Source organism: Sapajus apella, unplaced genomic scaffold (genome assembly GCF_009761245.1).
Source record: "Sapajus apella isolate SASKATOON/1434 unplaced genomic scaffold, GSC_monkey_1.0 scaffold23, whole genome shotgun sequence".
Lineage (NCBI taxonomy): Eukaryota > Metazoa > Chordata > Mammalia > Primates > Cebidae > Sapajus > Sapajus apella.
The window spans coordinates 35,241,854-35,258,736 of record NW_022436963.1 but is presented as its reverse complement, the minus strand read 5'-3'; the positions used below and the strand labels follow the sequence as shown (position 1 = coordinate 35,258,736).

At 42.5% G+C, this 16,883-nt stretch overlaps 1 protein-coding gene across 1 annotated transcript; it reads right to left on the bottom strand.

The window, feature by feature from the left end:
* Positions 1 to 9,876: 9,876 nt before the first annotated feature.
* LOC116559565 (phosphoglycerate mutase 1-like) lies at positions 9,877 to 10,945 on the bottom strand. The gene has a single exon (XM_032290560.1). It carries the CDS (start codon positions 10,815 to 10,817, stop codon positions 10,281 to 10,283), a length of 537 nt encoding a protein of 178 aa, XP_032146451.1. The 5' UTR covers positions 10,818 to 10,945; the 3' UTR covers positions 9,877 to 10,280.
* Positions 10,946 to 16,883: the final 5,938 nt, after the last annotated feature.

The following is a 16,883-nucleotide window of genomic DNA, read 5'->3' as shown; positions in this document are numbered from 1 at the left end:
CAGCTCCCAGGTATTATGAGGATTTTGAATTAAAAACCCTCAGTGATTAAGTTGGAAGAGACTTTTCCCCTACCTACATAAAGATAGGATGGACCCTCCAAGGAGAACAGTTGCTCCCCTCCTTGTCTTATTATCCATTATCCATTATAGGAAAGAAGACCAAGAATGCACTTGAACAGACCCTTTTATAAGATCATGACTGTCCCTGAGGATTATTTAAGTTCCAGAAAGAACTATTAACAAATTAATTTCTGTTCCCCATCTAATCATTCTCCCTAGTAACCATTTATTGCCCCTAAATAGAATGTATCTCCTCCTACCATAATCTGTTTTGCCAGGGTCCAAGTCCGTATTCTTTCTGTAACCTCAAGATGGTATATAAACTTCTGGACCCCACTGGAGGTTGGGCAATCACTCTGTGATTCTCCCTGTGTACATGGTTTAATAAATTTATATACCACTTCTTTTATTAATTTGCCTTATTGTGGGTAGATTTTTCAGTGACCCTTCAGAGGGGCAAAGGCCAAAGGCCCTCTGATAGGCGTCCTTTCCCCTATCCTTGCCCTATGCATCTCCACATCTGTGTCCTTTGTAATATGCTTTGTAATAAACCAGAAAATATAAATGTTACACTGGGTTCTGTGAGCCTCTCCAGCAAATCAGCTGAACCCAAAGAGGGGGTCATGGAAACCCCAACTTAAAGTCGGTTGGTCAGAAGTTCTGGAGACCCAAACTTGCACCTGGTGTCTGAGGTGGGGACAGTCTTGGAGACTGAATCCTCAACCTGTAGAATCTGACACTATGTCTAGGTAGATAGTGTTGAAATTGAATTGGAGGACACACAGCTGGTACAGAATCGATCGCTTGCTGGCTGGCTGATGAGGAGAAATCCCCACATATTTTGCAATCTCAGAAGTCTTCTATGTTGATTGTTTTTGTGTTGGTGTGAGAGCAGAGGAGAAGCATGGTTTGAGAGTTTTTCTGAAGTGCAGATATATTCTACGATGTGGATGGACTTTTGAAACATTATGCTGAGATACCAGACACAAAAGACCATATGTCATGCATGCATACAGGATTTCATTTATTTGAAATATTCAGAATAGGTAAATATATAGAGACAGAAGGCAGGTTAATGGATGCTTATGGCTGGGAGAAATAGGGGGATTGGCAGGTGACAGCTAAAGGGGATAGAGTTTCTTATGGAAGTGATGAGAATGTTCTGGAATTAGGTAGTAAAGATGGTCACACATTATTATGAATATACAAGAAACACCTGGCCGGGCGCAGTGGCTCACGCCTGTAATCCTAGCACTTTGGGAGGCCGAGGTGGGTGGATCACCTGAGGTCAGGAGTTCAAGACCAGCCTGGCCATCATGGTGAAACCCCATCTTTAAAAAAAATAAAATAAAATAAATAAATTAAAAGAAACACTTAATTTATAGTTTAAAATATTTCAGAGGTTGAGACCAGCCTGGCCAACATGGTGAAACCCCATCTCTACTAAAAATACAAAAACTAGCTGAGCATGGTGGTGCACACCTGTAATTGCAGCTGCCCAGGTGGCTGAGGCAGGAGAATCATTTGAACCTGGGAGGCAGAGGTTGCAGTGACCTGGGATCATGCCGCTGCACTCCAGCCTGGGCAACAGAGTAAGACTCCAACTCAAAAAAATAAAGTAAAATGAAATATTTGAAATGGGGAATTTTGTGTTATGTGAACTTTATAAAGGAAAAAGGAAACTTTGGTCTTATGGGTAACTCATCATTTCCCTCCTAGACTTATTGGGAGACTTAAACGAGATTAACACATTACCAGGCAAATAATTAAAATAGATGGTATCCTTAAGAATAAATACAATGAAAACAAAACAAAGTTATTAAATTCTGGTCAGACACTTTCCTTGCAAAGGCTCTTAGGCTCTAAATGTAAGGCCCATTTTATACTTTTTTTTTCTTTTACATACTCCCCAGAATAGTAACATTCTCTATTTTTTAAGGATAAATTATTAAGCCAGGTATGGTGGCATGTGCCTATAATCCCAATTAATTGGGAGGCAGAGGTAGGAGATCACTTGAGCCTAGGAGTTCAAGACCATCCAGATACGTGCTACAATATGGATGGACTTTTGAAATATTTTGCTAAGACACCAGACACAAAAGACCACATACTTGCCTACATGATTTTATTTATATGAAATATCTAGAATAGGCAAATATAGAGAGACAGAAAGCATGGTGCGATCCCATTACCAATAAAAAAAAAATATATATATATTTTGAGATGAGGTCTCTCTCTGTCACCTAGGCTAGAGTGCAGTCATGCAATCTTGTCTCACTCCAATTTCTGCCTCCCAGGCTCAGGTGACTCTCCCACCTCAGCCTCTGGCTCACACCACCATGCTTGGCTAATTTTTGTATTTTCATATTTTTAGTAGAGATGGGGTTTTGCCATGTTGCCTAGGCTGGTCTTGAATTCCTGAGCTTGAGTGATCTGCCTGCCTCGGCCTCCCAAGGTGCTGGGATTATAGGCATGAGCTACCATACCCACCCCAAAACATAAAATAATATAAATAAAGATAAATTATAAGTATTAGAGACAAACTAGCAATAATGAGATTTTCTTGACATAATGAGAGAGATTAAACCATCAAAAAGAAAATATTCTCTTGATCTGATTCAGTGTTATTTAATGCCTATCTTTGCACTATCTAAAATCATGTCCCAAGATGGGTGCAGTGGCTCATGCCTGTAATTCCAGCATTTTAGGAGGCCAAGGCAGGCAGATTGCTTGAGCTCAGGAGTTTGAGACCGACCTGGACAACATAGAAAACCCTCATCTCTACAAAAAATACAAAAATTAGCTGGCCATGGTAGTGCATACCTCTAGTCCCAGCTACTTGGGAGGTTGAGGTGGGAGGATTACTTGAGCCTGGGAGGTGGAGGTTGCAGCAAGCCAAGATCATATCATGGTATTCCAGCCTGAGTGATCGAGTGAGATTCTGTCTCAAAAAAAAAAAATTACTTCTAATAAACAGGTTTCACAGTTCAGGAAATATTGTTGTAGTACATATTGTTCATCAGTAGTATGTTACTATGGTTTGAATGTGTCCCACCAAAGTTTATTTGTTTGAAACTTAATCCCCGGTGGAACAGTGTTGAGAAGTAGGATCTTTAAGAGGTGATTAGGTCCTGAGGGCTCTGCCTACAAGAATGAATTAATGCTGTTATCATGGAAGTAGGTTAATTATTGCAGAAATGGATTCCAGATAAAAGGATGAGTTTAGCTCTCTTCTCCCTCTCTCTCATGTGTGCTGTCTTTCCCTTCTGCCTTCTGCCATGGGGTGACATAGCAAGAAGGCTTTCACCAGATGCCAGCATCTTGACGTTGGACTTTCTGGCCTCCAGAACTGTGAGAAATAAATGTCTTTACTTTACAAATTAACTGTATTCTAATGGGAAAAAAACAGATAATACAAGAAGATATGTACATCATATTTCTGTGATAATAAGCATTATGGAGAAAAACTAAGCAAGGTGGGTGGTGGACAGTGTTGGAGAGTTGGAGGAATATACCTATTTCGTGTCAGGTGTATGAAGCCTCTTTGATAAGGTGACAAAGTAGACCCTGAATGAAACAACAGAGCAAGTCATTTAGATAGCCAGGAGGAGAGCACTCCAGGCAGAAGGCCGCAACATAATCAACAGGGCCTAGGAATAGCCAGGTGGCCAGTGAGGCTGCAGAGGAGTGAGTGAGCAGGATAGAGGTAGAAGAGAGATGGGATGGGTACATCATACTCAGTGTTTTACAAATTATCACTATGCCTTACCAAAAAAAAAAAAAAAAATCCCTCTGGCTGCTGCCTGGAGAATGTTAGGGAGCAGGGATGGAAGCAGTTACTAGGCAATTTCAGTGATCCAAGTGAGAGATAATGATAGCTCAAACTAGGATATTAGGGGTGGGTGTGGTGACAATTGTCGAATTCTGGGATACTTTGAAGGATGTATTGTCATTGCTGGTGTATTAGATGTGGGTTTGAAAAGAAAGAAAAGGAAGTTTGAGGGTCAGACCTAGCAGATAAGTGGGTCTAGAGTAACCATGTTCTGCTAATAGATGCATGGCCAAGGACAAGCCTAAACTGCCTCAAAGGAAGTACAAGTGGGCACATGTGCTCTTTATGGTTCTGGTTTATTGTAAAGAATAATGGCACGTTAGTTTATATCAGAAAGAACCGGATGACCTCCTGAGAAAATGTGGACTAAAATGGATCTTGCTAGAAATTGCTAGTTTGAGACAGGTAACATTACATGTGGAAATCGAAGCCTCTCGTTTCTTTCTAACTGGAAGCAGTGGTTTTATTAAACTAAAGAGTAAACAAGCAAATGATTAAGTGTGATAATTCATATCAGATATAGTGACACAAATGAGGAACTCAGTGAATGGTTGTTCCCATGAACCTAGATATCTGTTTTACCTTAATATCTTCCTGTCCTTGCCTATTCTTAAAGTAAAACAAGGTCCTGGGTAGAAAGTCAGATAGTACAGCCACTCCCTTGCCCATCTCCTTCCTCTCCTGCAGAGAGAAGCAAGGACTATTAGCCACTTCTGCTTTTTGTTTCTGTGGTGATTACCTTCTTGGCTGTAAAAGACATGCTTGTAGTGCCATTTCTTGCTTTTTCAATTTTGGTATTATCTGTGGACTCTGTTATGGTACTTAAGTTTAGCCTATTAACATTACTACCATCCTGTCTCCCCTTTCCTTCTCCTGCCTTTATAGCTACAACCCAATGTAGTTTGTTCCTCTAGGTTAAATTTACCTTTGTAAGTGTAAGTGATATGTTAATATTAAACATCTTGTTCTATCAGCTGTAGGCAGCATCTCTGGATCCCCTGCACTGTGAGAGAAGGGTTTTATTAGCATTCCTGGCCTTTACCTCGCTTCCCTTCCTTGTACTCTCCAATCTGTTTTGTTAAAAGAATATCCCGTTTGGCCAGTTGGATTCCTGTGGGGATGTAATTGAAAGAAGGATGCCCCTACACCTGCTTTTCATTCAGTGCGCTACTGAAATTCCATCTCCCCCATGAAAACCTTTTGGGACTCATTGGGAAATAAGAGATGTATCTATTAATACAATCTTATTAATGAAATAATAGCCTAGGAGTCCATGAACCTTTAACCCAAAGGACCTTTGTCCTGTCAAGTATTAACAACTAGAGGGAAATACAATCAGCTTTGGCTGTGCCCTAAGCAAGCAGTGGCTTATTTACCTTTTCCATGCCCTTTCAAGCCACAGGATATAAAACTGTTTTAGTAACACAACCCCTGTGAGAGCTTGCTGGTGAACTCAGTGCCATCACAGTAAATTTTCAAGAGAATGTATGTGAAATGTATTCTTCTCCTTGAATTTCATATTGATAAGTTGATTTAAAAGCAAGTCATTTGTTTGGAAAGGAACCGTATCTTCCCTATTACTGAGATTACTGGAAGAAAGAAGGCCATGAGCTGGGGAGTGCAGCACCCCTGCCACCTAGTGGTTCCTCCTGCTGGTACACTGCTCTTGCAAAGCACAGAAAACACAAATTGAGTTAGTTATATAAGTCAGATACAGCAATTGTCCTGAACCTGGGAAACTTCCATTCCCTCCTCCCTTTGTGAAATTAGAAGAACAAAAAGAGCACTGACAAGGGAAAATGTTGTAGGTAAACATGGATAGCCATCAGGTCTCCTGCGCAAAAGGGGCAGCTGTAGGAACAGGAAGTATAACAAATGCGCAAAGAAAGGGACAGGATTCCTCAGCAGGGGTCACTTCAGCAGCAACACGGGCCAAAGACAAAGCAGAATCAGCAGGATGATCAGCAGGGACTATGATAATAAATCCACATAGACTCAACATCAGCAGCAGCCCTAGAGATTGTGGCCTTGGTAATATAGTACTGCTTGACTCAAGATAAACTGATCAGGACACTCAGAGAACAACAACAGAAATGAGCATTTACAGAGCACATACTCCGTTGGGACAGAGTCTTACCTTATATCACATAATAGTCTATGGGGGTAGATATCAGCCCTGTTATACAGGTGATGAAATTGAGGCTAAGTGGCCTAAAGGCACAGAGCTAATGAGACTTAGATTCAAATGCACACCAAGGAGGCCTGACACCAGCTGCAGAGCTCTTAACCACAGGCATGCATTGCACAAAGAAGGAGATATGTTCTGAGAAATGTGCTGTTAGGTGATTTTGTCATTGTGCAAACATCATAGAGTGTACTTATACAAACCTAGACTGTATAGCCAACTACATGCAGTTAACAAAAGACCATGAGGCCGAGCATGGTGGCTCACACCTGTAATCCCAGCACTTTGGGAGGCTGAGGCGGGTGGATCACTTGAGGTCAGGAGTTTGAGACCAGCCTGGTCAACATGGTGAAACCCCATCTCTACTAAAAATACAAAAATTAGCCAGGTGTAGTGGTGCATGCCTGTAATCCCAGCTACTCAGGAGTCTGAGGCAGGGTAATCACTTGAAGCTGGGAGGTGGAGGCGGCAGTGAGCTGAGATTGTGCCACAAAGGATCCAGCCTGGGGGACACAGTGAGACTCCATCTAAAAAATAAAATCTGCAGATTGGGGAGATGCAGCCTCAGGTGTAAAACGGAAGTGGGCTCTAAGCGGAGCAGAGAGTTAAAGATTGCAAAGGCAAAAACTTCAGGGCATGGTAGGGTAATCAGGGGAGTAAGAAACAGAGTCTTGTTGGCCGGGCGCGGTGGCTCAAGCCTGTAATCCCAGCACTTTGGGAGGCCGAGGCGGGTGGATCACGAGGTCAATAGATCGAGACCATCCTGGTCAACATGGTGAAACCCCATCTCTACCAAAAATACAAAAAATTAGCTGGGTATGGTGGTGCGTGCCTGTAATCCTAGCTACTCAGGAGGCTGAGGCAGGAGAATTGCCTGAACCCAGGAGGCGGAGGTTGCGGTGAGCCGAGATCGCGCCATTGCATTCCAGCCTGGGTAACATGAGTGAAACTCTGTCTCAAAAAAAAAAAAAAAAAAAAAAAAAAAGAAACAGAGTCTTGATTGGATGGGCTTAAAGCCCCAAATCATCAGTCTCTCTCAATTGACTGGTTCCAGGTCGTCAGTTGATTGGCACAAGGTGGTCTTTTGGTGGTCAGTTGGGGAATTCCCAGCTGCCGTTGTTTCCAGGAGCTCTTCGACTTGGTTGCAGAAAAACAGGTTTTGCAGCATTCTCTAATAACACGAAGAGCTTGACCACTGCCTCACCCTGCCATGGGTGAGCCCCTCGGGTCTGCTTTTACTTTTGAGCCACAGGGAGTCCATGTTATCTGTTAACTGGGGGTATAATTTGACAACACCTAGGCTGTTTGATATAGCTTATTGCGCCTAGGCTACAACCTGACAGTATGTTACTGTACTGGGTACTGTAGGCAGTAGTAACACAATGGTAAATATCTGTGTATCTAAACTTAGAAAAGGTACAGGAAGGCAGAGCACAGTAGCTCATGCCTGTAATCCCAGCACTTTGGGTGGCTGAGGCGGGTGGATCACAAGGTCAGGAGTTTGAGACCAGCCTGGCCAAGATGGTAAAACCCCGTCTCTACTAAAAAATACAAAATTAGCTGGGCATGGTGGCAGGCACCTGTAATCCCAGCTATACAGAAGGATGAGGCAGGAGAATCACTTGAACCCGGGAGGTGGAGGTGGCAATGAGCTGAGATCACACCAGTGCATTCTAGCCTGGGTGACAGAGCAAGACTCTGTCTCAAAAAAAAAAAAAAAAAAGAAAGAAAAGGTACAGGAAAAATAGAGTATTATAATCTTATGGGACCACCTTTATATGAGGTCCACGCATTCACTGAAACTTTATTATGTGGTGCATGACTGTGCTGTGCTTTTGTTCTTCCCTCAGGGTGGAGGGAATGTGATTCAATCACTCTAACTCTACTGACTTTCATATTGAGGGATGTTTATGAATTGGAACTCTAAGATGATTAAGATTGGTCCTAGATCTGCCATCAACTTTCAGAAGCATATTTAGCCTTTCAGGAACATTTTCCTTGGCTGGAAAATAGGGATAAAATGGTGACTATCTCACAAATTGCTGGGAAGTTTCATTGAGATAATAAGGTAGTTTCTAGCACATGGCAAATGAGGTAGATTGCCTACAGAGGTTTTTCAACAATTCTTCTCATTGTTGTAAATACCACTCCTGCTTTCTATAAGAGGTGGAATCTGGGCTGCGTTTATGATTTGCTTTGACCCCCTAGAATGTGGCAGATGTGTCATTGGCTAATTCCAAGTCTAGGTTGCAAATGCTTCCTTTTTCCTCTATTGGACTGCTCTTGCCTCCATGTAAAAAAGCCCAGCCTAGACTCTTGTATGATGAAAGACCTAGACTCTTGTACGATGAAAGATGTAGAAAGAGGCATGAGGGAGCCAGCATCCCAGCAGAGCCCACCATCTGACTACAGCCACACAAGCAAGCCTAGGTGAGACCAGGACTCACCTGCCAACCCCTAGGATGACAAGAAATAATAAATCATTGTTGTAAACTACTAAGTTTTGGGATAGTTTGTCATGTAGCAAATAATAAGTTCTCAGTTACCAGTTACCTGTTAATATTACAATTGGTGCTGGTGAGAGATTCAGCCAGCTAGCTGGTTCATCATTTCTTAGGCCACTGATTTTTTTCCGTTTCACCACAAGAATTACACGTACAAATGAACACTGCTTGTTACAAATGTGTCTGATCTCTTTATTAAAACAGAAGGATTATTCAGAAAGTATATTCAGAAACTTTGTTAGCACCTCAAATTGCCATCTATATTTGAAATAATGTGGAAGCATATTTCTTCAAACACATTTACAACTAAATCTGTTGTAGTGGGACCATTGTAACCATTATGTTGAAGAGTCTGAGGCATGGACAGGGAGTTATCCTTTTCATCGAGTATCTGAAAGCCCTGAAGATGGTGCTTTACTCTAACCTTCTTCTCCTTTACATTGCCCTCCCTAAATTCTCTTTTTTTCTTCATACGTATCCTTTCCCTCTCTCCTTGCTTTTCCCATTTCTTTTCCTTGTTGTGATGATTAAATAAGGACTTTCCTACTAAATGTAAGCTCCAAGAAAGAGATTTTCATCTGTTTTGTTCTCTACAAAATATTCTTTGCTTAGAACAGTGCCTGGCACACACAGGTGTGCAGTGAATATGTGTTCACTGAATTAAATGATGCATGTAAAGCACTTAGGACAGTGTCTGACATAGAGTAGATGGTGCTCAGTAAATATAACCTATGACAACTCAGTACTGTAACAAATGAAATTATTCACGTTTGTCTTTTTTTTCTCATCACTCCTTTGATTACACAGTTCAGGAAAAAGGATTTTGTACAGTTAGGCTCAAATGAACAGTGGACCCACATGGCAGGGCCAAGCAACTAGAACATGATTCAGAAATCAGTCAATGAAAGACACACTTGGACAGGACCAAGAGGCATTTCATTGCCACAAACAAGGTGGGGGAGGGATTCCAAAACACACAGCAGGAAGCATTTCTACCCCTCAGAGGTCAAGGAACTTATCCCATATTGGTATGAGGAATGGCTTATTTTCTGATGACCACACGTAGGACTATTTCAACTGCCATGAGAAACCCCAGAAAGGTTATTGTTTTGTATTATTTATACATACTATAAATACCTTTTTTTTTTTTTAAGTAAATGTAACACATAAACTAAATTCAGGATTGATCCCAATCTTCTAGAGCCAGCTTCTCTGGGGTCAGGGAGGAAGCAGTTGTCACATCACCATGCTGGTTACATTAATCTTCTACTGCAATGACTAGAGTCCCCAGGCAGTGGCCTGACTACTAAGAGCACAGAACTGGCTCCTGGGGACAGACAGGCTGTCTTGCTTCACTGGTCATGGCTTAGCATGGTTTTTCCCCACAAGTCCTTAGTAAACAAAGCACTTGCAAATACCCAGGTCACTACCTTTAAACTGTCTTGGACAAGGGGAGCTTTTCTATAGCTTGGATGGAGAACCCATGCCCTGGAAGTGCTGTTCTGACTAGGTTGTGTGAAGAGAGTGGCTGCAGGAAACAAAATGGCTGAAATGAAAATGGGAGCCACTGGTCTCCATCTGCAGCTACAGCTCAAGATGCCTATAGATGTGGTCAGTGTGACATGTGCAGGAGGGAGGGGCAGAGGGACGTGACAGGCAGGGAGGGTGCTCCTGGGGACCGTAGCCTGCCTGCTGGCCTTCACTTCTTGGCCTTGCCCTGGGCAGCCACAGCGTCCATGGCTTTACACGTGGTCTCTCCATCCCCCAGGAATTGCATGCGCCTGATGGGCTTCAAGCTCTTGTCCCATTCATAGGCAATGGGAATACCAGTCGGCAGGTTCAGCTCCATGATAGCCTCTTCAGAGAGACCCTCCAGATGCTTGACAGTGCCCCGGAGCCTGTTGCCATGGGCCGTAATCTGTACCTGTTTCCCCTCCTTTATCTGGGGAACTATTTCTTCCTTCCGAAATGGCAGAGCTCTGGCAATAGTGTGCTTCAGACTCTCACAGGAGTGTAGCCGATCTTTTGTGAGGTCTGCATACCTGAGATCCTTACTGATGTTCCTGTAGAAAGGATGGTTGGGCTTCATTGGTGGTGATGGCACATCATAGGGGTGCCTCCAGATCTTCACCTGGGCCTCATCCTGCTTTGTAGCAGTGTCTGCGTTATTGAGACCAGTCACACCCACATAGTGCCACTCATTGAGGCACCAAGTCTTCACTACTGGCAGCCACATCCGATCAATGGCATCTAGCACTGTCCAGAGGGTCTGGATCACTCTTTTCTGTACTGAGGTGAAGCAGATGTAAACCCCATAGCTGTCATCTCACAGCATCTGCCTGCTGCACTTCATCTCCTCATGGCCCTCTGGGCTTAGGTCAGTATCATGCCAGCCACTAAAGTGGTTCTCCAGGTCCCACATACTCCCACCATGCAGGATCAGCACCAGTTTATAGGTGGCCGTGGTGGCAGGCTGGGGATGCAACGCTGACTGGGGTTCGCAGATTCCAGAGGCACATTTGTCTTTTTAAATGATTTATTACTTTTAGTCTGTCTCCCTTTTCTTTTTACTCTTCACTTTCTTGTCCTGTTTTTCTTTTCTTTCTTCCTTAGTCATTGCATATTCTCTGCTATTCTCACTGTGTTCTACCAGGGACCCTCATAGATGTCATTTCACCTAACACAGAGAATGTGCAGAGAAAAGGTTTTGGAGCTTTGTCTTGGATGAAATATAACTACTTGTGATTCATAGCTGACTTAGTACTGCACACAAAATTCTACTGTTGAGGTGAACCCAATTCTGGTGTTACTGAATATTTTAATGAGGAGCCTAGATTATTGAAAATGGCAAGCTCATTAGGTTGTAGCCTAGCAAATGCCTGATGGTACATGTCTGTGAGTGTGTGGGTGTTTCTAGTGCCTGTTCGTGAGTAACCATGATACTTTTGGCAGTAGAAATGTGAACAAAATCAAGTAGTACTGATCTAGCCAATTTTCTCTTCTTTTCCTCCGTAAGGGAATAGAAATGTACTACTTAGTAGTTCAGTTCCTTCTCAGGCTAGTAACATTACAGAATCCCTGTTGAAGTGCAAGCTGGGCTGGTGGAAATCAGATTCCCACATCCTTTTATAAGCTTTGTTTGTCAAGGTAAATCCCATACATTTTAAACACATGACTTCCTAGGGCTAGATGGGAAAATAAGAAGCTTTGAACCTATCACCAGAATCAATTGTACAGATGTCTCCATTTCCCTGAATAGTGATTCATATAGGAAGACCTGTCTCCTCTTTTCTGCTAGTCTTTCATATTCTAATCAGGAGTATGAATCTGCAGGTCAGTGGCTGAGTAGCTTGGGCGAAGCACGGAGTAGTGTTAATGTAGTTCTCAACAAAGCCTTGTTTATGCTTAGATTAGGCTCATTGGTAGCTCAGACCTCATAGCCCTGCTGATATTTGGCAGAATCCTGCATATATTCTTCCGTAACGTAAGACCAGTGTTTCAGAAACTGCAAGTTGGCCCTGTCTCTACAAATAAAAAAAAATTATCATTTAAAAAATTATACATAGATTTATGCCTGCTCACTAGCCAGGCATGGTGGTGCATGCCTGTGGTTCCAGCTACTTTGGAGGCTGAATCTCTCGCCTGAATCCAAAAGATTGAGGCTGCAGTGAGCTGTGATCACGCCACTGCACTCCTGCCTGGGCAGCAGAGCAAGACCCTGTCTCAAAAACAAACAAATAAATAAACAAATCAACAGAGTTGGGAGGAGAGTGAGTCTTTGGGCCTTCTTGTCATCTTTCCTCAAAATTGCTTTTAGTTGTACTATTCTTATTCCTCCCTTCAAGCATCTGATCATCTTTTAGGCAGTAACTTACCAGCTCTCGTTAGGAGTTAGCCAATATAGTAAATCTAGGAAGCAAACCTAGACTCAGGGTAGTGAGATTTGGAGGCATCTAGACCATCAGTTCTTGAACATGCTCACTTAATTGGGTCAAGAAAACCCCAAAATATACCTACCCTGTTTATTTCACTTCTGGTGGGAGAATAATTTGGTGAAATAAAAAATGAAAGAGGAACAAAATAACAACCAAAAATGGCAACATCATAGCATGTTTAATCATAAAATGATTAAAAATAGAAAAACACGCCTGTCATGCTGGCGAGTGACTATAGTTCTAGCTGCTTGGGAGGCTGATGTGAAGGATCACTTGTGCCCAGGAGTTCAAGGGTGCAGTGAGCTACAGTTTCATCACTGCACTTCAGCCTTGGTGACAGAGTGAGACCCAATCTCTAAAAAATAGAAAAAATAAAACATTTAAAAATAGAAAAACAACATTACACTGTAATATACTAAAAAAAAAAAAAAAAATCCTTGAAAATTGTGAGAACTCCAGCAACTTGTGTTTTCATATGTGTAGCAAGAAATTTGCATCATTGCCAAACTTTCTGTGAAGAGCAGTTTTCAATAATTGGCATAATCGTGCTTTTTTTGGTGAATATAAAATTTTAATTACCATTAATAATTAATGAAGGAAGCTATTAAGGACTTAGTCATATGTAAAAACGAAAGTCCCTGGCTTGGCACTTGCTGTAAGTGTTAAAGAAAGAACTTGCATTTCAAAATTTTTTCTTGGTTCTTCCAGAAGACTAATGGGCCATACTGTGCTTGGAGGCACTATGGCCTACATGACTATGACAGTCTTTTTTCTGGGCCTTGTCTGCTCTTCTGTTCTCTCTTTTTTTTTTTGAGATGGAATCTGGCTCTGTCACCCAGGCTGGAGTGCAGTGGCGTGATCTCAGCTCACTGCACCCTCCATCTGCCAGGTTCAAGCAATTCTCCTGCCTCAGCCTCCTGAGTAGCCAGGATTACAGGTGCCCGCCACCCTGCCCAGCTAATTTTTTTGGTATTTTTAGTAGAGACAGGGTTTCACCATGTTGGCCAGGCTGGTTTTGAACTCCTGGCCTCAAGTGATCCACCCTCCTTGGCCTCCCAAAGTGCTAGAATTACAAATGTGAGCCACTGTATGACCTCTTTTGTTTTTTTTTTGAGATGAGGTCTTGCTCTCTCACCCAGGCTGTAGTGCAGTGGTGTGTTTATGGCTCACTGTACCCTTGACTTCCAGGTGGGCTCAAGCAATTCTCTCACCTCAGCCTCCAGAGTAGCTGGGACTACCACTCCTGGCTAATTTTTTTATTTTTGCAGGGATAGATGTTTCTCTATTTTGCCCAGGCTGGTCTCAAGCTCCTGGCCTCAAGTAATCCTCCTGCCTGGGCCTCCCTAATTGCTGGGATTACATGCATGAACCATCATGCCTGGACTGCTTTTCTGTTTTTGAACCTGAAACTGCTCTCCAAATCTTTGAGTCACAATCTGGCTTGTACATTAAAATGATCATTCTATTGGTAAAAGTATTGGATAAGACCTTCCTAGGAGAGTATTTGGCAACAGGTCTTAAATATTTATCCTCATTGGCTTGGCAATTTCAGTCCTAAAGAAAAAATTATTAATATGTACAAAGATGTATGTACAAAGTTTTTTTTATATTAGGAAATATAGAAAGATAGTAGGGGATTGGTTAAACAAGTGATGCGTTTCCATTGGATAAAATCCCTTCCTCCCTCCCTCCCTCCTTCCCTCCTTCCTTCCTTCCTTCTCTCCCCTCCCTACCCTTCCCTTTCCCTTCCTTCTTTCCTTTTTTTTCTGTCACCCAGACTGGAGTGCAGTGGTGCAATCTTGGCTTACTGCAACCGCTGCCTCCTGGGTTCAAGCGATTCTCCTGCCTCAGCCTCCAGAGTAACTGGGGATTTAAAGGCACCTGCCACTACCCCAGCTAATTTTTGTATTTTTAGTAGAGATGGGGTTTCGCCATGTTGGCCAGGCTGATCTCAAACTTCTGACCTCAGGTGATCAGCCTGTCTCAGCCTCCCAAAGTTACTATTACAGGGATGAGCCACTATGCCCAGCTTGTTTTCTTTATAAAGATGCTAATGAGACTTACTGATACAGAAAAATTATTCTCAAGACTAATTTTTAATTTTAATTTTTAAAAGTAGGGCAGGCTGTGTGCAGTGGCTCATGCCTGTAATCTAAGCACTTTGAGAGGCCAAGACAGGCAGATTAGAAGTTCAAAACCCTGTCTCTACAAAACAATACAAAAATTAGCCAGGCATGGTACTGTGTGCTTATAGTTCTAGCTCCTTGGGAGGCTAAGGTGGGAGGAGAGCTTGAGATGGGAGGTCAGGGCTGCAGTGAGCCATTATTGTGTCACTGCACTCTAGCCCGGGCGACAGAGAAAGACCCTGTCTCAAAAAAAGAAAAAAAAGTAGAGTATATAACAGTATGCATAATATAATCTCTTTTATATAAAGATATATGCCTATTCATAGAAAATGGCTGAAAGTATATAATACAGTGCTAATAGTAATTATGTTTTTGTACTATTAAGGATTTTTCTGAAATGTCTGCAATAAACATATAAGACTTCTGTAAAAAAAAGTATTTACATGTACTTGAAACAGAAAACGATTACTTTGGCAGCACTTAAAACAATGTGAATGAGAGAGACTGGATGAGAGATTGTTGTAGTGGTTCAGGCAAAAGGCAGCGCAAGTAAGAACCAAGGTCATGGTGTGGATGGAGAAGGAAAAGCTGACTTAAGACATACTCAGCAGTCCTATGAGAACTAAGAACACATTCCACACCTCCAAGTCAATAATAAAATTGGTCTTTCAAAACAGCCGGCATGATTCTTCCATATCCTTATAGTAGCTTCAAATATGCATTTGAAGAAACTTGGGGTTTTGACTTTCTAACTTGTTTAGCTAAGTTAATGGACATACACTTGACCAAAAAGGAGAATATGAGAGGAGGATCAGATTGGAAGAAGATGAATTCAGTTTTGCATGTGTGCAGTTTGAAGGGCTTGTGGGACATGTACTAAGAGCTGAGCAGGGGATGCTGGTGGACAAGGAGGCCACTGAGAAGACTGCAGAGGTGTGGTGGGCCCAGACAGCCCAGAATGGACTAGTCTGGGTTGAAAGCTTGTTAAGAATGACCAGTTGGATAAGTTCAAGGTTGCTTTCATTTCAGCTTGCTGTGAAACCTGCAAGTAATCAGCACAACAGGCACAGGGAATGAGAATAATAAAAGCAAGTGCGTCAGGACTCTGGAGGTTCTTCTGCCTCCTCATGGAGTTGTAACCAAAGTTTAAGGGTCAGTGCAGCCGTTCTCAAGTCTGATCTTCAATTCTCTGCTTTTCAGGTTGGGAAAGCCCTTAAGAGTCTAAGTTCTACCACTTAAGGCAATTCCTTGCTGTGCCATAAGTGCATGTTCATGTGTTTTCTTACTGCCTCTTCACCAGCATCAGGCCCAACCATGGTATACCAAGATGGTCAGAGAGGCCAGAGGAAGAAGTCAAAGGAAGAGAGAATATTAGGGAAGAAATTGTCAACAGTAGCAGCTGCCAGAGAAATCAAGTAATATAAGTATTGAAAGGTTCCTGTGACATTTGGCAAGGTACAGGCTATTTGCAGCCATATAGGTAGAGTACCACCAAACTCAGATTCCCATGAAAGTGATTTTCATTCTCATGAAACATAGTGAAAATGATTTTTTGTTTTATTTATTCACTTATTTATGAGATGGAGTCTCGCTCTGTCTCCCAGACTGGAGTACAGTGGCGTGATCTCGGCTGACTGCAACCTCGCTCTCCTGGATTCAAGCGATTCTCCTGCCTCAGCCTCCTGAGTAGCTGGGACAACAGGCATGCACCACCACACTCAGCTAATTTTTATATTTTTAGTAGAGATGGGTTTCACCATTTTGGCCATATTGGTCTTGAACTCCCGACCTCAGATGATTTGCCCACCTCGACCTCCCGAAGTGCTGGGATTACAAGCATGAGCCATTGTGCCTGGCCTGATTTTTAGCTTTCCTACTTGACTTTTAATTGAAACGTCGGCAAAAGTTACTGTTAGCAAAGTACTGGTAAAGCCTGTATCTAGATTCTCAAGCAGTTTGAGACAAGAGGATTCTACGAGTTGGTCATCTGTAGGGTGATAGTGGAATGCCAGTAGCACAGATGTCTCTTGGCCTTACCAACTGGTGAAGACAAATGTGACATTTACAGCCATACTTCAATCCATGTTTACTAGAAAGCCTAGTCAGTCTAGAAATCAGTGGCCCAGGCCTGGTGTGGTAGCTCACACCTGTAATCCCAACTCTCTGGGAGGCTGAGGTGGGTGGATTGCTTGAGGTCAGGAGTTTGAGACCAGCCTGTCCAACATGGGTAAACCCCATCTC

What these genes read in the sequence shown, in the direction of transcription:
- LOC116559565 (XM_032290560.1), bottom strand. Translation starts at nt 10,817, where the DNA reads ATGTGGCTGCCAGTAGTGAAGACTTGGTGCCTCAATGAGTGGCACTAT.